General features: G+C 44.4%; 1 protein-coding gene across 1 annotated transcript in view; it reads left to right on the top strand.

The window, feature by feature from the left end:
* Nucleotides 1-27,029, top strand: part of RMDN2 (regulator of microtubule dynamics 2) — a 1,203,289-nt gene that overhangs the window by 452,674 nt on the left and 723,586 nt on the right. Inside the window, exon 4 of the mRNA XM_082251346.1 lies at nucleotides 16,743-16,803. Coding sequence (XP_082107472.1) covers nucleotides 16,743-16,803 — 61 coding nt within the window. The remainder of the gene's footprint in view (nucleotides 1-16,742; nucleotides 16,804-27,029) is intronic.

Genomic DNA, 27,029 nt, shown 5'->3' with positions numbered 1-27,029 from the left:
ACCACTGCTGCCACTGATCCCACCCCCCTCACCACCACTGCCACTGATTCCACCCCCTCACCATCACCGCCGCTGCCACTCATCCCACCCCCTTTACCACCACTACTGCCACTCATCCCATCCCGCCACAACTGCCACTCATCCAATCCCACCACCACCACCGCTGTCACTGATCCCATCCCACCATCACCGCTGCCACTGATCCCATCCCACCACCGCCGCCACTGATCCAATCTCCCCCACCACCACTGCCACTCATCCCATCCCCCAGCATTACCACCACCACTCATCCCATCCCAGCACCACTGCCATTGTTCCCATCCCACCACCACCCCTGCCACTGATTCCATCCCACCGTCAAAGCTGCCACTGATTTAATTCCATCCCCTCTACTTCCACTGCCACTACCACCACCACTCCTCCCATCCCACCACCGCTGCCACTGATCCTATCCCACCACCACCCCTACCACTAATTCCATCCCACCACCACTGCTGCCACTCATCCTATCCCCCACCACTGCCACTCATCCCACCCCCCCACCACTACTGCCACTCATCCCATTCCATCTACCCCACCACCACTGCTGCCACTTATCCCATTCCCCCCCCCCCACACCACTGCCACAGATCCCATCCCTTTACCGATTCCACTTATTTCATCCCTCCCACCACCGCAGGCACTTATGTGGATGAGAAGGCCTGGCTCGCAGTCTCTACTCCAAATCATCACAGAGGAGTTCTGTCGGGTTGTGGTCAGGACTCTGTGCAGGCCAGTCAAATTCCTCCACCCCAAACTGTCTCATGCATGTCTTTATGGACCTTGATTTGGAGGGATTATGGTGTGGAGTTGTTTTTCAGGGGTTGGGCTTGGCCGCTTAGTTCCAGTGAGGGGAACTCTTAAGGCATCAGCATACCAAGACATTTTGGACAATTTCATGCTCCCAACTTTGTGGGAATAGTTGGCGATGGCCCCTTCCTTTTCCCACATGACTGCACACCAGTGCACAAAGCTAGGTCCAAAAATAAATGGATGAGCGAGTTTGGGGTGGAGGAATTTGAGTGCCGGTTTACATTAGTGTGATCACAGAGATCACATGTAATTCGGAGCGCACTGCTCCTAAATTACATGCGATCTCTGTGCGGTGCAGTTTGTATGGCTGAATTCGCACCGCAATTGCAATGACCCTTTTTTTAATCTGCAGCAGAATCGGATCGCATGGTGGTTCACACTAGTGCGATCCGATTCTGTGCAAACTTTCAGATCGCACTGCAATATGCGATCTCAACTGGGGGTGTCGTTAACTTCTAATTGACACCCCCTGCGTATCGCATATGGCAGTGTGAACTGCCAGGGGTACGGATGCAATGCGGGAACACGCTATATATTCGCATTGTTCCCGCATCGCACAAATGTGAACTGGGACTAAGAGTCCTGCCCTCAACCAGATAGAACACCTTTGGGATAAATTAGAGTGGACACTGCGAGCCAGGCCTTCTAGTCCACATCAGTGCTTGACCTCACAAATACACTTCTGGAAGAATGGTCAAAAATTTCCATAGAGACACTCCTAAACGTTGTGACTGGGATGACCTTATAGTTCATGTGCATGTAAAGGCAGGCATCCCAGTACTTTGTTAATATAGTGTATCTTTTCCCTGTGGAACTGGCTACAATATCCATCATCTTCCTACTATTAACCTTAGATGTTTTTGTCATGTGCCTAGGTTTGAGCCTGGGTTCTTCGGGCTTTGTGCTATGGTCCTATACGCTCTGTTACTAGGAAATCTGACTCTCTGCAGCTTACACTCTGCTTAGTATATCTGCTCTTGGAACTCTCTAGCTCCACCTGCCTTCCAGCTGCAGTCAATCCACAATTAACTCAGCCTAAATTGCAGGACTTCCTGTGTACTGGGCCTGTTTGTTGGATCTGTTTTCCTGGGTGTGTGATATCCTGCTGAGTTACTGAACTGCTGGACTTTGACCTCTGCCTGTTTCCTGGATTACTCTCTTTGCCTGACGATTCTACATTACTCTACCACGCTGTGTATGACCCTGCCTGCCTCTTTTGACTTTGTACCTTGCTGTCAAGATTTGTTCCTGACCCAGGCTGCCTGACTATGCTAAGGCCTCAATCCACAGCCAAAGCTCCACTCTGGACTAAACGTTTTACAGGTACCTTACAGTTTTACACCCCTTACAGTTCCAATAGGCAAAAACCCTGTTAAAAAGGGAAATAATCTGCTCTCCTACCATTTACAAACCCAATTCCAAAAAAGGTGGGACACTGTACAAATTGTGAATAAAAAAAGAATGCAATGATGTGGAAGTTTCAAATTTCAATATTTTATTCAGAATACAACATAGATGACATATCAAATGTTTAAACTGAGAAAATGTATAATTTTAAGGGAAAAATAAGTTGATTTTAAATTTCATGGCATCAACACATCTCAAAAAAGTTGGGACATGGCCATGTTTACCACTGTGTGGCATCCCCTCTTCTTTTTATAACAGTCTGCAAATGTCTGGGGACTGAGGAGACATGTTGTTCAAGTTTAGGAATAGGAATGTTGTCCCATTCTTGTCTAATAAAGGCTTCTAGTTGCTCAACTGTCTTAGGTCTTCTTTGTCGCATCTTCCTCTTTATGATATGCCAAATGTTTTCTATGGGTGAAAGATCTGGACTGCAGGCTGGCCATTTCATTACCCGCATCCTTCTTCTACGCAGCCATGATATTGTAATTGATGCAGTATGTGGTCTGGCATTGTCATGTTGGAAAATACAAGGTCTTCCCTGAAAGAGACGACGTCTGGATGGGAGCATATGTTGTTCTAGAACTTGGATATACCTTTCAGCACTGATGGTGCCTTTCCAGATGTGTAAGATGCCAATGCCACACGCACTCATGCAACCCCATACCATTAGAGATGCAGGCTTCTGAACTGAGCTCTGATAACAACTTGGGTTGTCCTTGTCCTCTTTAGTCCGGATGACATAGCGTCCAAGTTTTCCAAAAAAACTTCAAATTTTGATTACTCTGACCACAGAACAGTTTTCCACTTTGCCACAGTCCATTTTAAATGAGCCTTGGCCCAGAGAAAACGCCTGCGCTTCTGGATCATGTTTAGATATGGCTTCTTTTTTGGCCTATAGAGTTTTAGCCGGCAACTGCAAATGGCACGGTGGATTGTGTTCACCGACAATGTTTTCTGGAAGTATTCCTGAGCCCATGTTGTGATTTCCATTACAGTAGCATTCCTGTATGTGATGCAGTGCCGTCTAAGGGCCTTGACCCTTACGCGCAGAGATTGTTCCAGATTCTCTGAATCTTTGGATGATATTATGCACTGTAGATGATGAGAACTTCAAACTCTTTGCAATTTTTCTCTGAGAAACTCCTTTCTGATATTGCTCCACTATTTTTCGCCGCAGCATTGGGGGAATTGGTGATCCTCTGCACATCTTGACTTCTGAGACACTGCCACTCTGAGAGGCTCTTTTTATACCCAATTGTAACGGATCTTTGTACCCCAGGTGGGCACATCCGCCGAAACTGTGTCTCCTGTCCTCCAAACGCACCCACAGCCTGCGGAGAAGCCATACCCAGCCCGTAACCCCTCAATCACGAGACAATCCACACAGGTGTTGAGGGTTAACCATGCAGAGCTTAACCACTTCCATACCGCGTCATGTAAAATGATGTTGGCAAAGTGGTTGTGAGGATCCGGGCCGCCGTCATATGACGTCGCCCGGATCTCCCCTCTACTGCGCGCCCCTGGGGGCGCGCAGCGCGGCGATCGGGGGTGAGGCTCGTCCCTCGGACATAGCCCATCCCTGATCAAGGTAAACAGCCAATAGAAATTGGCTGTTTACCACGTGATCGGCTGTGTCAATCACAGCCGATCACATGAGCGGCTCCAGCACGAGCCGCTCGTTCTCTCTGCAATGCGTGCCCCCGGGGGCGCGCAGAGCAGCGATCGGGGACGAGGCTCGTCCCTCGGACAGAGTCGATCCCCGATCTAGGTAAAGAGCCAATGAAATTGGCTCTTTACCACGTGACCGGCTGTGTCCAATCACAGCCGGTCACAAATGTCAACAGAGAACACGGTAACTAGCTGTCACCGTGTTCTCCTCCTCACACACTGATCCTGTGTGAGGAAGAGAGTGTGGTAACAGCTAGTTACCAATCATAGTGCACCCCAAACACACTGATTGCCCCCCCCAATAAAGAGCACCTGTCACTAGCCCATCAAAGTACCTGAGTACCTGTCACCAGCCCATCAGGTACTCAGATGACAGGTACTCGGGTACTCTGATGGGCTGATGACAGGTATTCGGGTACTCTGATGACAGGTACTCGGGTACTCTGATGGGCTGGTGACAGGTATTCGGGTACTCTGATGACAGGTACTCGGGTACTCTGATGACAGGTACTCGGGTACTCTGATGACGGGTACTCGGGTACTCTGATGACGGGTACTCGGGTACTCTGATGACGGGTACTCGGGTACTCTGATGACAGGTACTCGGGTACTCTGATGACAGGTACTCGGGTACTCTGATGACGGGTACTCGGGTACTCTGATGACAGGTACTCGGGTACTCTGATGACGGGCACTCGGGTACTCTGATGACGGGCACTCGGGTACTCTGATGACGGGTACTCGGGTACTCTGATGACAGGTACTCGGGTACTCTGATGACAGGTACTCGGGTACTTTGAGTACCTGTCAACGGAGTACCCGTCATCAGAGTACCTGAGTACCTGTCACCTACCCATCAGAGTACCCGAGTACCTTCCACCTGCTCATCAGAGTACCTGATGCCTGAAGTACCGAGTACTTGCTGCCTGCTCATCAGTACCCATCACTACTCATCAGTACCTATCACGTATCAGTACTGATCATCAGTACCCATCAGTACAGTATCACCTATCAGTATCAGTACTACTCATTAGTACTTATCACCTGCCTGTCAACTGCCCATCAGAGTATCCGAGTACCTGTCACCTACCTATCGGAGTACTCGAGTACCTGCCACTTGCTCATCAGTACCAGAGTACCTGTCACCTGCCCAACAAAGTACCCGAGTACCTATCACCCTTCATACAGCCACCATGTCCAAGTCCAAAAAGGTTTATATACGTCCTCCGTTTAAACCTAAATACCGGTGTTATGGCAGCAGATAGCTGCCATAACCCTGGTATTTTTTTAAACGGTGGACGGTTGGCTTTCCGATAAGGGTGGTCCCAGCGGCGGATTCGCCGTGGGATCACCCTTCCGGGATGGCGGAAGAGGCGCCCCCCCCCCCTCCCGCCACGTTCCGGTCCTTTTCCCCGCTTACCGGACCCGCCGGGAGCGGGGAAAACGATCCGGTCCCAGATCCTCACAGACAGGATGTCGAGTGAGGGCAAGCTTGCCCTCACTTGACTCTATGGTCTTGGAGGACCGGAGCTACGGAAAATGTTGTTGCCTAGCAACCGGTTTAAAGGTTTCATTTTATATAATAATTTTTTTTTTTTCTATCTTTTAGTGTACTTGTGAGATCTGAGGACTTTTTGACCCCAGATCTCACAAAAAAGAGGTCCTGTCGTGCCTATTTCTATTACGAGGAATGTTTACATTCCTTTTAATAGAAATAAAAATGATCAATTTTTTTTTTTAAACGGTGTAAAAATAAAAAATAATAAATAAAATAAATAGTAAAAAAAAAAAAAAAAAATTAAAGCGCCCTGTCCCCGTGAGCTCGCGCGCAGAAATGAACGCATACAGAAACCCCGCCCACATATGTAAACGGTGTTCAAACCACACATGTGAGGTATCGCCGCGATTGTTAGAGCAAGGGGAATAATTTGCGCCTATGGGGATTTTTAAGTACCAAAGTTTGTCGCCATTCCGTGAGCGTGCGCAATTTTGAAACATGACATGTTGGGTATCTATTTACTCGGCGTAACATTATCTTTCACATTATGGAAAAAATTGGGCTAACTTTACTGGTTTCTTATTTTTTAATTAAAAAAAGTGAATTTTTTCCAAAAAAATTGCGTTTGGAAGACCGCTGCGCAAATACGGTGTGATAAAAAATATTGCAATAATCTCCATTTTATTCTCTAGGGTCTCTGCTAAAAAAAAATATATAATGTTTGGGGGTTCTAAGCAGTTTTCTAGCAAAACAACTGATTTTAGCTTGTAAACACCAAATGTCAAAAATAGGCCTAGGCAAGTGGCTAGGATGCATGATGGTGCGCCTTGGATGTTGGGCCCCTCTATATGGCTAGGCTGTGAAAAAGTCTCACACATGTGGTATTGCCACATGTAGTTTTCATTTTTTTCCCACATTTTCCAAAAACCTGTGGAAAAAAATGATATGTTCAAACGACCCATAATGCCTCATAGAATATACGTTGGAGTGTTTGCTTTCCAAAATGGGGTCATTTTGTGGACTTTTCCATTGTATTGGTGCTCTAGGGCCTTGAAAAGTGTGATAGGTAGTAAGAAAGTTTTATGTGTATTTATGCTCCTAGAACGCCTGAAGGTGCTTCTTGGACGTGGAGTCCCTTTTTGTGGCCAGGCTGTGTAAAAGTCTCACACATGTGGTATCGCCATACTCAGAAGGAGTAGCAGAATGTATTTTTGGGTGTAATTTTTGCTGTGCACATGCTATGTGTTAGAAATAGCTTATAAATTGACAACTTTGTGGGAAAAAAAAGAAAAAAAATTTTTTTCTTCATTTTCCCAAGAATTGTGGGAAAAAATTACAACTTCAAAAAACCCACCATGCCTCTTACTAAATACCTTGGACTGTCTACTTTACAAAAAGGGGTCATTTGGGCGGTATTTGTACTGTCCTGACATTTCAGGGCCTCAAGAAAGGAGATAGGCCGTCAGTACATCTGGTGTGATCAATTTTTAGTAATTGGTACCATAGCTTCTAGACTCAATAACTTTCACACAGACTAAATAATATACACTAATTTGGGTTAATTTTACCAGAGACATGTAGCAGTATACATTTTGGCCCAAATGTATGAAGAAAAATTAATTTTTTGCAAAATTTTATAATTGAAACTAAAAAAAAGTGTTTTTTTTTTCAAAATTTTTGCTCTTTTTTTGCATATATCACAAAAAAAAAACCCAGTTGTGATCAAATACCACCAAAAGAAAGCTCTATTTGTGTGAACAAAATGATAAAAATTTTGTTTGGTTACAGTGTAGCATGACTGAGCAATTGTCATTCAAAGTGTGAGAGTGCTGAAAGCTGAAAATTGGTCTGGGCAGGAAGGGTGTCTAACTGCTCTGTATGGAAGTGGTTAAACTGTTTATTACATTCCAAGACAACAGTTACACACAGCTAAGGGGCACTCCCCTTAGCCCTGCAAGGGGGGGGGGGAATGAGACAAGGACCAACCAATGAGAACTGAACATTTGTACATTTGAACCAGGCAGTCTTAGTACACACCCCCTGCGGAGAGATGTCTCCAGCTCAGACAAGTGTCGGTGTCATGAATACACACCCTTAGACACAGGAACAGGAGGGGGGGGGATGGGCTGTAACATTACATTACATTAACACAATGCCATGAGTCCTGCCATCTTCCTTTGTTCTGAGGATGAATGAAGAGAAAATAAAATGCAATAAAAGGCCAATGTCCCAAACTCGTAGGAAAATGAAACGAAGGGGTTTACAATCCAGGGACAGGGTGATCCGTCACAGTGCTTCCCCCTTGTGGAACACTCCGGCAGACCCGGCTTGACCCTTTTCAGGTCAACTTGGGGATGTCCGGATTTAGGTTAGGGGCTGAGTTCCATTTGCCGGGACAACCAAATGGTGTAGGAAGGAGGGGTTTGGGTTCCTGGAGAACTGGGCTGACTTCTCAGTCGGCTACCGGCTCTTTAGTAAGGATTGGCTGCACCTTAATGGGGACGGTACAGCTCTTTTGGGGAGAAAGATGGCCACCAAGTTGGAGGGGCTTTTAAACTAGGAGACGGGGGGGAGGGCTCAGAAGTAGAATCAGTCAGGAGGGAGCAAAGGACTGAAGGCAGTTGTAGGGTCAGCAGCGACAGTAGGTCCACAACGCCAATCGGTAGGTCTGTGCGGGAAAACCTCAGACCAAACAGGAATAAACATAACCAATTGCGCTCAACTTCCGTAAAACTAAGAGGGGTATATGCTAATGCCAGGAGCCTAGCTAATAAAATGGATGAGTTGGAAATATTAGTACATGAGGAGGACATAGACCTTGTGGGAATAACAGAGACTTGGTTCGACCCCTCACATGACTGGCTGGCCAATATCCAAGGGTATTCGGTGTACCGGAAGGACAGGGTAGGAAAAAGAGGGGGAGGGGTATGTCTCTATGTCAAGAACAATATAAAGGTGATAGAAAGGAGTGACATTACGGAAGGGATGAGTATGGAGTTAGAATCTGTGTGGGTTGAACTCCATAGGGAAGGAGAAAAGGGGAAAGTAATTGTGGGGGTTTGCTATAGGCCACCTAACCAAGGGGAGGAGGTAGAGCTGGAATCCTTAGCACTAATGAGTAAAGTGGCAAAATTGGGATCAGTCATCATATTGGGGGACTTCAATTATCCTGACATTGACTGGGATGAGGGGACTGCACACTCACAGAAGGCCCGCCTATTCACAGAAACCTTACTGGATAATTACATGTCACAGTTGGTGGATTCTCCGACTAGAGAAAATGCAGTCCTGGATCTATTGATCACTAATGACCCAGACATAATCTCGGAGGTAGTAGTTCAGGACAACCTGGGCTCTAGCGATCACAGGATGATCACATTTAGTATAAATAACAATATAACAAGGCAAGTGGGGAACATAAGAACCCTAAACTTCAGAAGGGCAAACTTTCCAAAATTGTACTCATTGATGGAAAGGGTAAACTGGGACCAAACCCTGGGATCCCTGACCACAGAGGAAAAATGGGAATGCTTTAGGAACATATTAGGCAAAGGCATCTTGCAGTGCATTCCTATGGGAAATAAATTTAGAAGAGACAAAGCCAAACCTGGCTGGCTAAACCGTAGCGTTAAAAAACTTATTAGGGGAAAAAAATTGGCCTTCAAGAAATATAAATCAGAGGGCACTGTATTGGCTTTCGAGCAATACAAGGAGGCAAATAAGAAAAGTAAACACGAAATCAAAATGGCTAAAATCAACTTTGAGAGACAAATAGCGGAGGATAGTAAAAAAAACCCAAATTCTTTAAATATATCAACAGCAAAAAAACTAGGGCAGAGCATATTGCACACATAATTAGCGATGATGGGGGGATGGTTACAGAGGACACTGAAAAAGCAACCGTGCTGAATGCTTTTTTCTCGTCAGTCTTTACACAGGAAACGGAGGGGTACACTGACCATGACTGTATGGTTAGTAGTAATACACAGGACTTGCCACTATGGCTAACAGAGGGTGAAATCAGGGAAAGGCTGGATAAACTTAACACAAACAAATCACCAGGCCCGGATGGCGTACATCCGACAGTACTCAAGGAACTCAGTAAGGTTAAATCCAGACCACTGTTCCCGATCTTTGCTGACAGTATTAGGACAGGAGATGTACCAGGGGATTGGAAGAAAGCTAACGTGATTCCGATATTCAAAAAGGGCCAGAGGCATATCCCGGGAAATTATAGGCCTGTCAGTTTGACATCAATAGTATGTAAACTTCTGGAGGGGATGATAAGGGACTATATCGTAGAGTTTGCTAAAGACAACAACATCATCAGCAGTAATCAGCACGGGTTTACAAATGGGCGTTCTTGTCAAACCAATCTCTTAGCATTCTACGAGGAGGTAAGCTGTGAGCTAGATAGGCGGAGACCAGTGGATGTGGTGTACTTGGATTTCGCTAAGGCGTTTGATACAGTTCCCCACAAGCGCTTAATTTATAAAATAAGTTCTGCAGGTATCGACAGCAGAGTTTGCTCTTGGATACGGAATTGGCTTAAAGGGCGTGTCCAAAGGGTGGTAATAAACAGCGCATACTCAGACTGGTCTGAGGTTGTAAGCGGGGTGCCCCAGGGCTCAGTCCTGGGACCAACCTTGTTCAATTTATTCATAAACAGCATTGAGGACGGGATCAGTAGTGCGTTATCAGTTTTTGCAGATGACACAAAATTGGCCAGGGCAATAACTGCACAGCATGAAGCAGATATCCTACAGAATGACCTGGACAAAATTACAGAGTGGGCAACGACATGGCAAATGAGGTTTAACGTGGAGAAGTGTAAGGTTTTGCACTTGGGGACTAAAAACAAAGAAACACAATACACGTTAGGAGGGGAACCCTTGGGGGAATCAAAAATGGAGAAGGATCTGGGAGTCTTGGTTGATGATAGATTAGGCAATAGCATGCAATGTCAAGCGGCAGCTGCCAAAGCCAGCAGAATATTAGCATGCATAAAGAAAGGGATGTATTCCAGAGATAAGACTATAATCCTTCCACTTTATAAAACTCTGGTCCGACCGCATCTGGAGTATTCGGTCCAGTTCTGGTCACCAGTCCTCAGAAGGGATGTGTTGGAGCTGGAGAGAGTCCAGAGAAGGGCAACTAAACTAATTAGGGGATTGGAGGACCTTGATTATGAGGAGCGTCTGCAATCGCTTGATTTATTCTCCCTGGAGAAGAGACGCCTGAGGGGGGACATGATAGCAATTTTTAAATATCTAAATGGGGATCTAGGCTTAGAAAAAAAGCTGTTCAGTCGAAGGGATTGCATGAGAACTCGGGGGCATACAATGCGATTAGAGGAGAAGCGTTTTAACCTCAGGCAACGTGGGGGGTTCTTTACTGTTAGGGCTACAAGATTGTGGAATTCTCTACCACATGAGGTGGTTTCTGCGGGTAGTATGGTGGCTTTCAAAAGACTCTTAGACGTACATCTCAAGGATCAGAACATTCAGGGGTATGCAAGATGATTACAGCCACACACATCTACACAGGTTGAACTGGATGGACTTTTGTCTTTATTCAACCTCACCAACTATGTAACTATGTAACTATGTAACTATGTCATGTATGCTCCATTATATGAAAGGTGGGAACTTGTAAACATGTGGCCGCTGCATCCTTCAGGTCCAAGGGTATCAGTCAACTGCCGCATGGAGATGGCGCTCCTGACGATCCAACCAGTTAGATGCCATAATATCAAAAAATTATAACCGCCAAAAAATTATTAGTAATAACTTGCTGCGCTAAGTGATATAAATGACAAATCATATAAATGACTAATCACAAACCACAAAATAAATTGTGCAATAAATATATAATCAAAAATCTGAGTAATGAGCAATGCAATATGAATGAGGCAATCAAATATCACAATACTCAAATGAAACCATAAATAATTGAACTAAAATAAAAAGGTTCACTAAATTATTATACTGTGTGTGTGTGTGTGTATGTATATGTGTGTGTGTGTATAATATATATATATATAATGTATGTATAAGTTTACCGTTTTTAGCGCTGATGGTCTTTGTTCACATACACATTTATAGTGTCCACCCCCCACTCCAGCGTCTCACCCTCTTGGCCAATGAAGCAGTGATGGTAAGCTTGGTCAGCTCTTAAACCCCCATGCCCCCCAGCTCCAGCTCAGTCTGCCAAGTGAACACCAGCAGCGGAGACAAGGGAGAGGTGAGCTGTGGGCTGGGATTTCCCCCCCCCCCTCCGCCCTGCTTGAAGCACCACCACAGAGGGAGACTTGCCTGTCCAGAGACAGAGCGAGACACAGAAAGCACAACTGCTGGCTCTTTTCTCCCCCTTTCTTTCTCATGCCACTACACAACAAAGCAGAGCAGTGTTTAGAAGATTCGCTTCCTGCTTTGCTTCCTCCCCCCTCTGTCCCCATTGTCTGTGGAAAAGGACCAATCGGGGAGTCAGAATAGAGGATTGTGGAACATTTAGTCATTAAGACTGGCAGTCCAATTAAAACCTTAAGGGAGCAAACTACAGCCCTTAGCATGCCAGCTCTACAGAGGAAGAGGGGAACCAGGAGCCCGGGAAAAGGACCAGGGAGCAGAGAGTTTCCGGAGACAGGAGAGAGTGAGCCACGTTTCTCTCCAGCACTATCCCTGATAGCAAACAATTGTGCTGCAAGTTTGAAAATGACTTGATAAGCTATTGGTAAACTTGCCAGGTCTGACAAGTTTGTTGCACAGTTGCAGTATGTCCGCATTGCTTGACTCTAGATCAACTTTCTTTGCAAACATTCTGCAAGTCTGCAAGTTTTGGTTGAAGTTATGTAATGCAATCATCATCCCACCAAAGGGGTCACTGTGGCAGAAATGTTATGCTTTAGACTTGCAGAACTCTTGCTGTAGGCTCACCAGAGCAACTTTGCTCTTGCAAAAGACTTGCCATGCCAATTTGCTACAAATTGGAGTGTGTACTGTGCTACCAGGAGAGAGAGAATGGCGGCTCACCGCTGTTCAGCATGGTAATTCAGCCTAGCGGTACAGCTCAGCAATCCAGTGCCGGGTACATCACAGCAGTTCAGCCCAGTGGTGCAGCACAGCAGTTGGGCACAGCGGTGAGACAGATCGCCTGATGACACATGCCTAATGAAGGGGTCCTGCGAGGCTCTCTGCTGTAATGATGTAATCGCTAAAAAAAGCTTTGGACCCATTCTGGAGATCTATGGTGTGCTGGTGATATTTTCTTGCTCTGAATATGCACAGTTCCAGCCGGTGGTCACTTCCGTACCCACTTATATTCACAGCCATTTTACAGGAATGTGTGTGTTGGGAATAGGGCATTGAAAATGGTAACTCTGCACACATTTGCAACAGCCAGGAGCTTGAACAAGGACATTGATACCTGGGAGACTGTGACATCCAAAGGACTGGTGAGCGGGTGGAGGCCCAACCCCCTTTAGTCATCACTAGACGCTGTATGCAGACACCATTTCAAACCAAGCAAGACACGTGTTTGAGAACCACACAACTAACTTGTTTCCCACTTTAAATTACCATTGGAGGAACCACTTCACTCAGTTTGTCTGCCTACCCTAAATTACAGGTGTTCACTGATAACAAGACCCCCCCCCCCCATTGCTAGCAGAAGACAGCGGAAATTTCTCACTTAAAAAAAAAATGTTAACATCTTCAAACTATACCTACATATACTTAAATCGACCCTTTATTACATTGAAGCTCTGGTAACCCACATTGGGCTCTCTTGCATGTAATTGCCCTATAGTATATGTTTATCTCATTTCCTCTTTACAGATTGATAGTGTCTGTGACTCAGGGGTTGAAAAGTCAATAAACCTTCTCCCCTCCCTCTCAGCGTCTGTGTTACCAGCATTGAGTTGCAGCCTATCTTTTTACTGACAGTTGCCAGGTATTGATGGTTGTTCTCTCTATCGCATTGGTACTGTGTGTTACGCTGCTCAAACTTGCCACTTATTCTAATCCAAAATATTATACCAAGCTTGTTTATGACTAAAGGGGAGAGTGTCTGTTTCATGGTAATAATCCACATCCAGGATAAAGGTATTTTACACTTGTGTCCACAGTGATTTCTCTTTCGTTCATTGATGAACACAGCTCCATATCTTCTTGACTGATGGGTTTATGCTGCTCTCCATAGGAGTAGGACACTAGGAAAAAAAAAATGTAACCACGCCTAAAGGGCAGTCCCAGAGGGTAAACTCCCACTTCCTGCTATAGGACTTCAGTTTTTTTTTGCTTAGTTGGGAGTAAGTACCTAGTTCCTTGCTGGGATCTCTGGCCCTAGCATTTTTTCCTTTTTAAACATAAATTGTGTTCTGGTTCCATCCACAAAACTGGACTATCTGGGCCTGAAACCTAGATACGACTTTAACCCAGGTGTTTCTTCCAGAGGTGAAACTCAAGAAGTTGCAGGATGGGACATGGCTCCTGCTTTCCAACCGGCGATCATCCCTTCGGACTTGTATGCAAGTGCTGGGCCTGAGGGTCTCCACCTTCAAGGCAGTACCGTTTTCTCAGTTCCATACCAGGTCTCTACAGAAGGAGATCCTTGTCAAATGGAACAAGAACCCACAGGCTCTAGACAATCTGATCCTGTTCAGCCAGAGTACGGGGGATCTTTTATCTGGTCACTTCGCTCTCCGGCACTTCGACAGGGAAAATCCTTTCTCCCCCTCTACTGGATGGTGGTCACAATGGATGCCAGCCTCTCCGGATGGGGAGGTGTCTTGGGTACAGATCTGGCTCAGGGGGTTTGGTCTCTGGAGGAGTCCAGTCTGCTGATCAATATTCTGGAAATTTAGGTGATCAGGCTTTGCCTAATCCATTGGACGGATCGTCTGCAGGGGTGCCCGGTGAAGATTCAATCAGACATTGCCACAACCGTGGCATATGTCAACCATCGAGGGGGCACCAAAAGTGCCTTAGTGGCCCGGGAAGTAGCCTGTATTCTAAGATGGGCAGAATGCTTTGTTCCAGCCGTCTCTGCTGTGCATATTCCAGAGGTGGAAAATCGGCAGGTGGATTACCTAATTCGGCAGAAGTTGGATCAGGTAGAATTGTCTCTCCACCAGAAGGTGTTTCATCAACTGTGCCTCAGGTGGGGAGGACCCCCAATGTGGACCTGTTGGCCTCTCGTCTCAACAGGAAGATGCAGAGGTTCATATCAAGATCTCGGAATTCTCTGGCCGATGCCGCGGTCGCTCTTGTAGCTCCATAGAGCCAGTATCGTCTGACTCTTCTGCTGAGACTTTTGCAAAGGATTGAGGCAGAAGGGAATTCCAGTCATCCTAGTGGCACATGACTGGCCTCGCAGGTCCTGGTACGCAGACCTAGTACGGCTGGTTGAGGATGTCCCTTGGAGACTCCCTTTCAGAGAAGATCTGTTAACTCAAGGACCGATCTGCCATCCTGCTTTAGAGTCGCTGGCTTTGACGGCCTGGCTATTGAAAGCCAGGTGTAAAAGGATAGAGGGGCATCTAAATTGATGATTCCTATGCTGTTAAAAGCTAAAAGATCTACTTCTAGGAAGAAGTATCATTGAGTCTGGAGGGTGTACATTACTTGATGTTAGTCTCCAACCGTAACTTCTCGTGTCTTGGAGTTTCTGCAAAGAGGAGTATATTAACGTTTGGCCTTGGGTACCATCAAAGGCCAGATATCGGCCCTGGCGATTCTTTCAATGCCCGTTGGCCACAAATTCCTTGGTCCAAACCTTTGTTCAGGGGGTCCGCCACCTGGCTCCCCCTGTGGTCTCCATTGCCTCCGTGGGACCTCAATTGGGTGCTGCCGGTTCTGCAGAAACCACCCTTTGAAAATATTCAGGAGATTCCTCTGCTCACTATGACACAGAAGGTAGCTTTCTTGGTCGCTATTACTGTTGGAGCTGGCTGCACTGTCCTGTCGTTTACTTTATCTGGGGGTTCACAGAGACAAGGTGGTGCTTCGTACCTGTCAGTTGTTCCTTCCTAAAGTCGTCTCTGGTTTCCATTTAAATGAAGACATTGTGTTGCCTTGTCTGTGTCCTAAGCCTAAGCATCCTAAAGAGATTGCCTTACATTCTTTGGATGTGGTTCGGGCAATTAGGGTGTACCTGGCAGCGACTGAGTTATTACGGAAATCAGATTCTTTATTTGTCCTTACGGATGGACCCTGTAAGGGGATGGCTGCATCTGCTGCGACCATTTCCAGATGGATCAGACAGAGGCCTATTCCATTAAGGGTCAGGATCCTCCTTTCCCTGTTAAGGCGCATTCTACGAGGGAGCTTAGTGCCTCCTGGGCCTTCCGTCTTTAGGCGTCAGTGATGCAGATATGCAAGGTGGCCACATGGTCGTTTGTGCACACTTCCACAACATTTTATAAGGTGGATGTGTTGGCATCTGAGGGTGCTTCTTTTGACTGCAAGATTTTGCAGGCCGCTGTTGGGAGAGGTTTAGTCCTCTTTGAGGGTGTATTTGTTATTTTTGTCAGGTGAGCTCTAGTTGTTCCCGGTTGAGCTCTTGTTTTGCCCAGTTGGCTATGTTTAGCCTTTTAAGAAGTGTGTTTTTTCCTGCTGTGTTATTCCCACTCCTCATATTGACACTACTTTGGGACGTCCCATCAGTCAAGATGTGGAGCTGTGTCTGTTGATGAACGAAAGAGAAAACTGGATTTTTTTCTTACTGTAAAATTATGTTCATTGACTGACAGACACAGCACCCGCCCCTCTATTGAGTTGGGTTTTATGTTCTGACACTGCTTGTTACAAAACTGAAGTCCTATAGCAGGAAGTGGGAGTATACCCCGGGACTGTCCTATAGACGTGGTCACATTTTTTTCCGTCTAGGGTCCTACTCCTATGGGAGCAGCATAAACCCATCGGTCAAGAAGATATGGAGCTGTGTCCATCAATGGACATCAGAGAAAAGGATATTACGGTAAGACAAAAATCCAGTTTTTATTCTGCCAGAGGGGCTGAGTTTGTTCTCAGAATTGAGGCGCAGAACAAAGAACCCAAAATTACCAAGCAGCTCCTTTAGGGGTGTTGCTACACTTCTCACATGTCCCCAAGAGGCAGGATAGAGGGTGGGCCAAAGCCTGTTAATTAAAAAAAAAAGGAAAGGACAGATATCTCTGTAGCAGAGTGGGGGAGGAATGGAGAAGAGGACACCCAATATTAATGGTAAAGATTCCCTCTAAGAGGTTATTTCAAACTTCAAGTCTGCATTTTGAGAAAGTATGTCAAGCTCCATCTAAACACCATTTACATTTTCACAGGGAAGAATGCTGCTGGGAAAGCAATCCAAATAGACAACTCTAGTGCTGCTGGTCACAGATGGTAAGTAAATGATTTAGAGTGGAGTGCATCATTTTCATAATTGACATTTCCTACTTTATGGGGCATAACTGAACAAGCTGCCAGTGGTCATGGTGTCATTGAAGACAAGCAGCAGTATACAGTTAACAGTATTTGCCTGAAAATTATATTGATTTGTTTTTAACTGCATGTTATATGTATTTTTACATCCTTATCATACAGATGTTAGGCTAGGTTTCGCACTTATGCGATTTTTGGTGCGTTTTCAGCTTTGCGGAAATGCACTACAGTACATTTAACATGATTTCTTAGGAGCCACTTTCACATCTGTGTCTTTTCCATCTGTAAGTTTTTTTGAAAGGGTCAGTGACATTTTTGCCCACAGCAGGTTGTGTTTTTAGTTCCATAGACTTCAATAGAAAAGCAGCAGAAACGCATCAAAATGCAGTGCTGGCATTTTTGATTTGTTTCCGCTGTGTTTTTGCTGGTTTCTCTTGCATGACAACAGACCCCTCCCAAAAACCGATTAAAATGCATTAAAAACACATAAAAAAATTGTGCTAAAAAAACAACTAATCGGGAAAATGCATCAACTGCAACCTGGATAGGTCTGAACCTAGTCTTAAACAACGTGTTTGTCCCTTTTTCATCCATCCGTTGACGGATGAAAAAGGGACATCTATTTATATCCATTTACATTCACTTTCGCCAACATTCGTTTTTTGGAACGGATCAAAGGCCTATTTTTTCTGTTAAAAAAACGGAAGGGACCAAAAAGGGATGTAAACAAACAAATGGCAGGGTTCGTACGGTCCTGGAAATCCTGGAAAAGTCATGGGATTTTTACATGACACTTTCCAGGCCTGGGGAAAGTCATGGAAAATTTGTAAACCCCACTAGGTTTTGGAAAAGTAATGGAATATGAGTCGGAACTCGCCACTGTGGAGGAGCGGGGAGCGGATGTTTAAATATTTTATTGCCTAATTATTTTATTCCGCATATTTAATTTGATGTAAGCGTCTATGTCCTTCCGGGTCCATGGTTTGCCTTACTGTCACTGGCCAGCAGCAGCCGAGGAGATGAACCAGTCAGGCAGCGGGGAGGGCCGGCCGCGGTTTGCCCTGAGACTGTGACTGGCCAGCAGCAGCAGCCGGGAGATTACAACCAATCACGCAGCGAAAGCGCATAGTCACGGGAGGGCGGGCCGGCTGCATGAATGTGATGACAGGGGGGTGCGGTAACCAGAATGGTTACCGCCCCCTTCCGCGTCATCCGGCCGGCCCGCCCTCCAGTGACTATGTGCCTCCGCTGTGTGATTGGTTGTAATCTACTGGCTGCTGCTGGCCAGTCACAGTCTCAGGGCAAACCGCAGCCGGCCCTCCCCGCTGCCTGATTGGTGCATCTCCTTGGCTGCTGCTTGCCAGTGACAGTAAGGGCAAACTGCAGACCCGGAAGAACACCTACCAGTCCCCTATACGCTTACACCAATGTAAAATATATGTCAATAAAATTATTAAGCATCCAATCCAATGAGTGGCGTCTTTCTGTTAACTCTTTTCTGCCTGTTTGTGGGACTTTAGGTTCGGCCTAAGAGTAGTAAGAGCTGCATTTAACTGTGCCATCCATATCACAGTGTCCAGCTGCACCTTCATGACTGCCTGAACTGCTTTATTCCGGCAAGCAGGAGCACCCATTTAATGTTCTTTCTCCAAGAGTAAGTGCCGCATTTGTGCATCAGATCTGTGCCATCCATACCAGTCCGCCTGCACCTCATGACTGTGGCTTGGGCCTAAAAGAGTAAGTGCTGCATTTTGTGCCTCTGACTGTCTGTGCCATAGATACCAGTCCGCCGGCACCTACTTCATTATGACTGTGGCTTGGGCCTAAAGAGTAAGTGCTGCATTTTGTGCATCTGACTGTGCCATCCATACCAGTCCGCCTGCACCTCCATCATAACTGCCTGAACTGATTCTTTATCCCCAAGCAGGAGCGGCCATTAATCTTTCTCCAGTTACAGTATATTGGTAAAATTACAACTGGGGTAACACAGTTTCAGCTAAAGTTAGTGTGTTCACAGTGTTACAGCAATGCCAGGGAAATGCAGCTTTAAAAATGTATGGCTTCATGACGAAAAGTATGAGAGGTGGCTGGAGAAAGATCAGGACCCGGGACATGCTAAATGTACAACGTGTCGTAAAACGTTTGACATTTCGAACATGGGAGAGGCAGCGCTGTCTAGCCACGCTAAAGGTGCAAAGCACCAGTCTGCAGCTGCGTGCTCGACAGCTTCCAATCCGATCGCTGGCTTTTACACCCGTGCACCTGAAGTGACACCGGCTCCCAGCTGCGGCAGCGGTGCTTCCATCTCATCCACTGTAAAACAAGGGACCATTTTGAGTCACGCTGTATCCAGAATCGAAACCCTAACTGCAGAGGTACTATACACTACAAAGCTTGTCATTTATTTTAGTAAAAATATGCTGGGTGTGACATGGATTTTCTTTTTATTTAACATGTATACATAGACATTTCATGAAACATTAGGTCATGAATATTTACATGAAGTCATGGAAAAGTCATGGAATTTTTTTGGTGAAAATGTGTATGAACCCTGAATGGTCCATTTTGCATCTGTTTTTTGCATTGGTAGTAGATGTAAAAAAAAAAAAAAAAGTCATGTACAGCTGATATAAAACGGATGTAAACTGATTTTTTTTTTTTTAAAAAAAAAACGTGACTGAACTGATGAAACAAATGGAACTCTCATCTGAATGGACCCTAAATCATATCAACAAACTATAGTGTAACAAATGGTGCACAGTGATCATCTGCTCATGTAACCATGGGGCCCAACCATGACGGTTTATCCTTCATGTACAGTATCATCTATGGGTTTACATTTGCAGCAGCATGTTTCTTGCTTTTATATCTGCTTTTCCATTTTGTAATTTACCAATTGAGTCTATAGTAATGTACCCACAGTACAGATTGAAACAGGCACATTTTTACTTAAGGCTGAAATAGTAAATGAAAGAATGGAGGGTAGAATTCTACACTCAGTGTGATGTAACTACTCTGTGTTTTATGCGTTGTTTATATACAGAAAGTAATTTCTGGTTATGGTAGTTTTATTATTAAAAAAATCACACAAAAATGCTGTTCTGGGCCTGCGGAGGCCTACTTCTTTCTTTCTTTCTTTCTTTCTTTCTTTCTTTCTTTCTTTCTTTCTTTCTTTCTTTCTTTCTTTCTTTCTTTCTTTCTTTCTTTCTTTCTTTCTTTCTTTCTTTCTTTCTTGAGATGAGCTCTGTAACTGTAGGGGCAACAATCGTTTTCCATTGTTTCATAGGATCGTTAGGCGTGCTGTGATTAGAATATGTAGTATCAAGATCCTACTGTGGTGATCGAAAGTTTGGGCACAACAGGTAAACATTTGTATTAATGTGCATAAAGAAGCCAAGGAAAGATGGAAAAATATCCAAAAGGCATCAAATTACAGATTAGACATTCTTATAATATGTCAACAAAAGTTAGATTTTTTTTTTTACATCATTGACACTTTCAAAATTACAGAAAACAAAAAAATGGCATCTGCAAAAGTTTTTTCTTTTTTCTTATTGAAATTGAACATATACAGAGCATTAAAAGAAGAAAATAGAAAAATACAATGTATAAAATTCTGCCGAAATCAGATTAAGTCTGTAGCATTCCATATATACTGAGGTTTAGTGACAACTTCACATATATCAGTGTAGCTTAGTAAATAAACAAATAAAGGTCCAAACATACCTTCCTGCATCTACAGGTAACTCAACTATCAGCAATGATCCATCCTCAATTGGCAACTATGAATCTCAAACTTTCAATTGTAGATAGTACTAATTTAGATTAGGTAATTGTTATGTTATCCATGCATCCAAATTCTGCAGACACCATATTTTCCTATTGTGAATAAAAGCATACGAATGTTCGTACAAGCATTGCACATGAAACCTGGAGATGAGCTCTGTAACTGTAGGGGCAACAATCGTTTTCCATTGTTTTAGGATCGTTAGGCGTGCTGTGATTAGAATATGTAGTATCAAGATCCTATAGTGGTGATCGAAAGTTTGGGCACCCCAGGTAAACATTTGTATTAATGTGCATAAAGAAGCCAAGGAAAGATGGAAAAATCTCCAAAAGGCATCAAATTACAGATTAGACATTCTTATAATATGTCAACAAAAGTTAGATTTTTTTTTCTATCATTGACACTTTCAAAATTACAGAAAACAAAAAAAATGGCATCTGCAAAAGTTTGGGCACCCTGCATGCACTGCCCCCTTTGCAAGGCTGAGACCTGCCAGTGTCATGGATTGTTCTCAATCATCGTCTGGGAAGACCAGGTGATGTCAATCTCAAAGGTTTTAAATGCTCAGACTCATCTGACCTTGCCCCAACAATCAGCACCATGGGATCTTCTAAGCAGGTGTCTAGAAAACTTAAACTGAAAATAGTTGACGCTCACAAAGCTGGAGAAGGCTATAAGAAGATAGCAAAGCGTTTTCAGATGCCAATATCCTCTGTTCGGAATGGAATTAAGAAATGGCAGTCATCAGGAACAGTCGAAGTTAAAGCAAGATCTGGAAGACCAAGAAAAATATCAGACAGAACAGCTCGCAGGATTGTGAGAAAAACAATTCAAGACCCACGTTTGACTGCACGATCCCTCCAGAAATATCTGGCAGACACTGGAGTTGTGGTACACTATTCCACTATAAAGAGATACTTGTACAAATATGGTCTTCATGGAAGAGTCATCAGAAGAAATCCTCTTCTATGTCCTCACCACAAACATCAGCATTTGAACTTTGCAAATGAACATATAGACAAGCCTGAGGCAGTTTGGAAACAAGTTCTGTGGATCGATGAGGTTAAAATTGAACTTTTTGGCTGGAATGAGCAAAGGTACGTTTGGAGAAGAAGGGGCACAGAATTTAATGAAAAGAACCTCTGTCCAACTGTTAAGCATTGGGGGTGGATCAATCATGCTTTGGGGTTGTATTGCAGCCAGTGGCACAGGGAACATCTCACGAGTAGAAGTAAAAATGGATTCAATAAAATTTCAGCAAATTTTGGATGGTAACTTGATGCCATCTGTGAAAAAGCTGAAGTTAAAGAGAGGATGGCTTCTACAAATGGATAATGATCCTAAAAACACCTCGAAATCCACAGGGGATTACATCAAGAGGCGTAAACTGAAGGTTTTGCCATGGCCTTCACAATCTCCTGACCTCAACATAATTGAAAATCTATGGACAGACCTTAAAAGAGCAGTGCGTGACAGACAGCCCAGAAATCTCAAAGAACTGGAAGACTTTTGTAAGGAAGAATGGGCAAAGATACCTCAAACAAGAATTGAAAGACTCTTGGCTGGCTACAAAAAGTGTTTACAAGCTGTGATACTTGCCAAAGGGGGCAGTACAAGATAACTCTGCAGGGTGCCCAAACTTTTGCAGACGCCATTTTTTTGTTTTCTGTAATTTTGAAAGTATAAATGATGGAAATAAAATCTACTTTTGTTGACATATTATAAGCATGTCTAATCTGTAATTTGATGCCTTTTTGGAGATTTTTCCATCTTTCCTTGGCTTCTTTTTGAACATTAATACAAATTTTTACCTGGGGTGCCAAAACTTTTGATCACCACTGTATATTGTTTGGGTACATCTTCAATCGTTAGACCAAAGAGTGCTAAGGCCACGGACGGCCTTAAAATGCATACAGTGACAGAGGCTATCAACTTAAATATCAAATTCCAAAAGCTGGTTATGGACTTACATTGCCAAAGAATGTGCAATAGATTGCCAGAACTCCCACACTCTCTCCAGCATTCTGGAGATACATCAGGATACATTATTTTCAGTCTTACCGGAGTCAAATACCATCTGTACCAAATTTCAAATACATATTCCCAATGGGCCGTACAGTGAATGGCTTTAAGACTGTTAGTTAATGCTTGGCTTCAAGTATAGTCTGTACATACAGCCAGGTCCATAAATATTGGGACATTGACACAATTCTAATCTTTTTTGGCTCTGTACACCACCACAATGGATTTGAAATGAAACAAACAAACAAGATGTGCTTTAACTGCAGCCTTTAAGCTTTAATTTGAGGGTATTTACATCCAAATCAGGTGAACAGTGTAGGAATTACAACAGTTTGTATATGTGCCTCCCACTTTTTAAGGGACCAAAAGTAATGGGATAATTGGCTGCTCAGCTGTTCCATAGCCAGGTGTGTGTTATTCCCTCATTATCCCATTTACAAGGAGCAGATAAAAGGTCCAGAGTTCATTTCAAGTGTGCTATTTGCATTTGGAATCTGTTGCTGTCAACTCTCAATATGAGATTCAAAGAGCTGTCACTATCAGTGAAGCAAGCCATCATTAGGCTGAAAAAACAAAACAAACCTATCAGAGAGATAGCAAAAACATTAGGTGTGGCCAAATCAACTCTTTGGAATATCCTTAAAAAGAAAGAATGCACTGGTGAGCTCAGCAACACCAAAAGACCCAGGAGACCACGGAAAACAACTGTGGTGGATGACCGAAGAATTCTTTCCCTGGTGAAGAAAACACCCTTCACAACAGTTGGCCAGATCAAGAACACTCTCCAGGAGGTAGGTGTATGTGTGTCAAAGTCAACAATCAACAGATGACTTCACCAGAGTGAATACAGAGGGTTGAAAACAAGATGTAAACCATTGGTGAGCCTCAAAGACAGGAAGGCCAGATTAGAGTTTGCCAAACAACATCTAAAAAAGCCTTCATAGTTCTGGAACAACATCCTATGGACAGATGAGACCAAGATCAACTTGTACCAGAGTGATGGGAAGAGAAGAGTATAGAGAAGGAAAGGAACTGCTCATGATCGAAAGCATACCACCTCATCAGTGAAGCATGGTGGTGGTAATATCATGGCGTGGGCATGTATGGCTGCCAATGGAACTGGTTCTCTTGTATTTATTAATGATGTGACTGCTGACAAAAGCAGCAGGATGAATTTTTAAGTGTTTCGGGCAATATTATCTGCTCATGTTCAGCCAAATGCTTCAGGACGGTGCTTCACAGTGCAGATGGACAATGGCCCGAAGCATACTGCAAAAGCAACCAAAGAGTTTTTTAAGGGAAAGAAGTGGAATGTTATGGCCAAGTCAATCACCTGACCTGAATCCGATTGAGCATGCAAAAACTAAAGGGAAAATGCCCCAAGAACAAGCAGGAACTGAAGACAGTTTCCGTAGAGGCCTGGCAGAGCATCACCAGGGATGAAACCCAGCGTCTGGTGATGTCTATGCGTTCCAGACTCCAGGCTGTAATTGACTGCAAAGGATTTGCAACCAAGTATTAAAAAGTGAAAGTTTGATTTATGATTGTTAATCTGTCCCATTACTTTTGGTCCCTTAAAAAGTGGGAGGCACATATACAAACTGTTGTAATTCCTACTCCATTCCCCTGATTTGGATGTAAATACCCTCAAATTAAAGCAAGCTGGAAGTCTGCAGTTAAATCACATCTTGTTTGTTTCATTTCAAATCCATTGTGGTGGTGTATAGAGCCAAAAAGATTAGAATGGTGTCGATATCCCAATATTTATGGACCTGACTGTACCTATCCCAAGTCCTTTTGCCAATTTATCATCACCGGAGAGTGTATATTTTGTAGTTTTGGAGTCAAAAGGTCATAAAATTTAGATATACCCCCTTTCTGAGCTAGGTTACTATGATACCATTCCCATGCTAATTCGTCCACCGAAATGTCTTTAGATGGTAGGGCTTGAATAAAATGTTTGATTTGGTACATCTGATATGAGTCCTTACACCTTGGGTCTAAGTGGGCATCGGACAGAGAGGCACATCCCCTTTCTACCCAATTTTTGACTGACAAATCTGGTATCAAGTATTCAAAGGTTTGCAGTGGAATATGGTGTATTGGGATTTCTCTGTTGCTCATTGACAGACGTAGTCCTCCTTAATATTAACTCGGGTTATACTGCCCTCTACAGGAGTAGGACTAGACAGGAAAGAAAACGTTCTGAGCTGAGCGCCCCGTAGGGAAAGTATCAGCTACTGTATGTCTGTCCCCCCTCTCAAGTTACTGCTGAGATTTCTCCGCAGGATAGAGGTGGAGGGAACTCCAGTTATCCTGTTGATTCCGGGCTAGCCTCGTCAAGCCGGGTACGCCGACTTGGGCAAGACTAGTCGCGGACGCTCCTTGGAGACTTCTTCTCAGGGAGGATCTGCGGTCTCAAGGACCGATCTTCCATCGTGCTTTACAGTCGCTGGCTTTAACGGCCTGGCCATTGAGACCCAGGTACTGAAGGACAGAGGATCTTCAGCTTCAGTTATTCCTACTCCAATTAAAGCAAGGAAAGCGACTTCCAGCAAAGTCTATTATCGCACATGGAAGACTTATATTGCGTGGTGTGAATCGTAGGAGTTTTCCCCCACGTACCTATTCGGTGACCCGAATCTTGTTTTTTTCTGCAAAAGGGCGGAATTTCATACAGGGGGTGCAGCACTTGGCTTCGCCAGTGCGCGCACCCTTACCACCCTGGGATCTTAATTTTGGTATTGTCGGTTCTTCAGAAAATATCAGGGAGATTCCCTTGCTTACATTATCCCAGAAGGTGGCCTTCTTGGTGGCTATCATTTCTGCACGCAGGGTGTCAGAACTGGCTGCATTATTGTGTCATTCCCCATATCTGGGGATTCATAGGGATAAGGTAGTTCTTCATCCGAAGCCATCTTTTTTTCCTAAGGTGGTTTTCAGACTTTCATCTGAATGAAGATATTGTGCTACCTTCCTTGTGTCCTAAGCCCAGTCATCCTCGGGAATTTGCGTTGCATTCCTTGGATGTGGTGTGGGCAATCGGTATACCTGAAGACTACGGAATCTTTCCGTAAGACAGATTCACTTTTTGTGATCACGGATGGCCCCAGAAAGGGGTTGCCTGCATCTGCCGCGACTATCTCCAAATGGATTAGACAGACGGTGGTACAGGCTTATTCTATTAAGGGTCGGAATCCTCCGTTCCCTGTCAAGGCGCACTCCACTCGAGCGCTTAGTACTTCCTGGGCCTACCGCCATCAGGCGGCAGTGGTCCAGGTGTGCAAGGCGGCTACCTGGTAGTCGGTGCATACCTTTACAAAATTTTATAAAGTTGATGTGATGGCGTCGGTGGATGCCTCATTTGGCCGCAAGGTTCTGCAGGCCGCAATTTGAGGAGATCGGTGGTCTACCTCGAGGGTTTTTTTCCGTTGGAATTTCAGTTGAGTCTCATCTTTTGATTGATGAGCCTTTTAAAACTTCTAGTTGGCGCCGGTTAGGCCTTCTAGATTGTATTTCCATTTTCCCACCCCTCATTTGTGGCACTGCTTTGGGACGTCCCGAGTTGATATTAATCAAGGAGAACTACGTCTGTCAATGAGCGACAGAGAAAAATGAATTTTTGTAAAATCTTACCGTAAAATCCTTTTCTCTTAAGCTCATTGACAGACGTAGTACCCGCCCCTCTGTTTTTGAGTTGGGTTGGGTTAAATTCTCTAAACACTGCTTTGTGACATAACTGATTTGCTGTAGCAGGAAGTGAGAGGATATACCCTCTGGGACTGCCCCTAGGGTGTGGCCAGAACGTTTTCTTTCATGTCTAGTCCTACTCCTGTAGAGGGCAGTATAACCCGAGTTGATATTAATCAAGGAGGACTACGTCTGTCAATGAGCTTAAGAGAAAAGGATTTTACGGTAAGATTTTACAAAAATCCATTTTTTTATGCTCCTAATATTTAATCGTAAGAGCCGTCTCCATGCTTCGACTGAGGCGCTTATAGAGGGATGCTCCTCTAGAAACAGAGGCTGTCCAGTCCTGTAGCAAGGAGAAGTGCCTTCAAATCCCGCTTCCCAACCATACTACTCTCCATGTGTGCCCATTGTGTCTCATAAATTGGATTCATCCATGCTTTCAATTGTGCCAATAATGCCGCAATGTAATAGTTCGCCATTATGGATACTCCTACTCCTCCATTTTTTTTTTTCATTTCTAGATAGGATTTGAAGAGATATTCTTGGTATCTTTCCTTTCAAAATTAATTTCCTCCAGATTAGTATCAAGTTTTCTAAAGAATGTCGAGGGGAGAGGAGTCGGAATTGTTCTGAAAAGGTATAACATTTTTGGTAGGGTGACCATTTTAAAAGTCGCTATTCTGCC

The sequence above is a fragment of the Pelophylax lessonae genome (genome assembly GCF_965119305.1).
Source record: "Pelophylax lessonae genome assembly, chromosome: 3".
NCBI classification, from domain to species: domain Eukaryota; kingdom Metazoa; phylum Chordata; class Amphibia; order Anura; family Ranidae; genus Pelophylax; species Pelophylax lessonae.
Note: the sequence above shows the minus strand (reverse complement) of the source record. Positions and strands in the feature narration are given on the sequence as shown.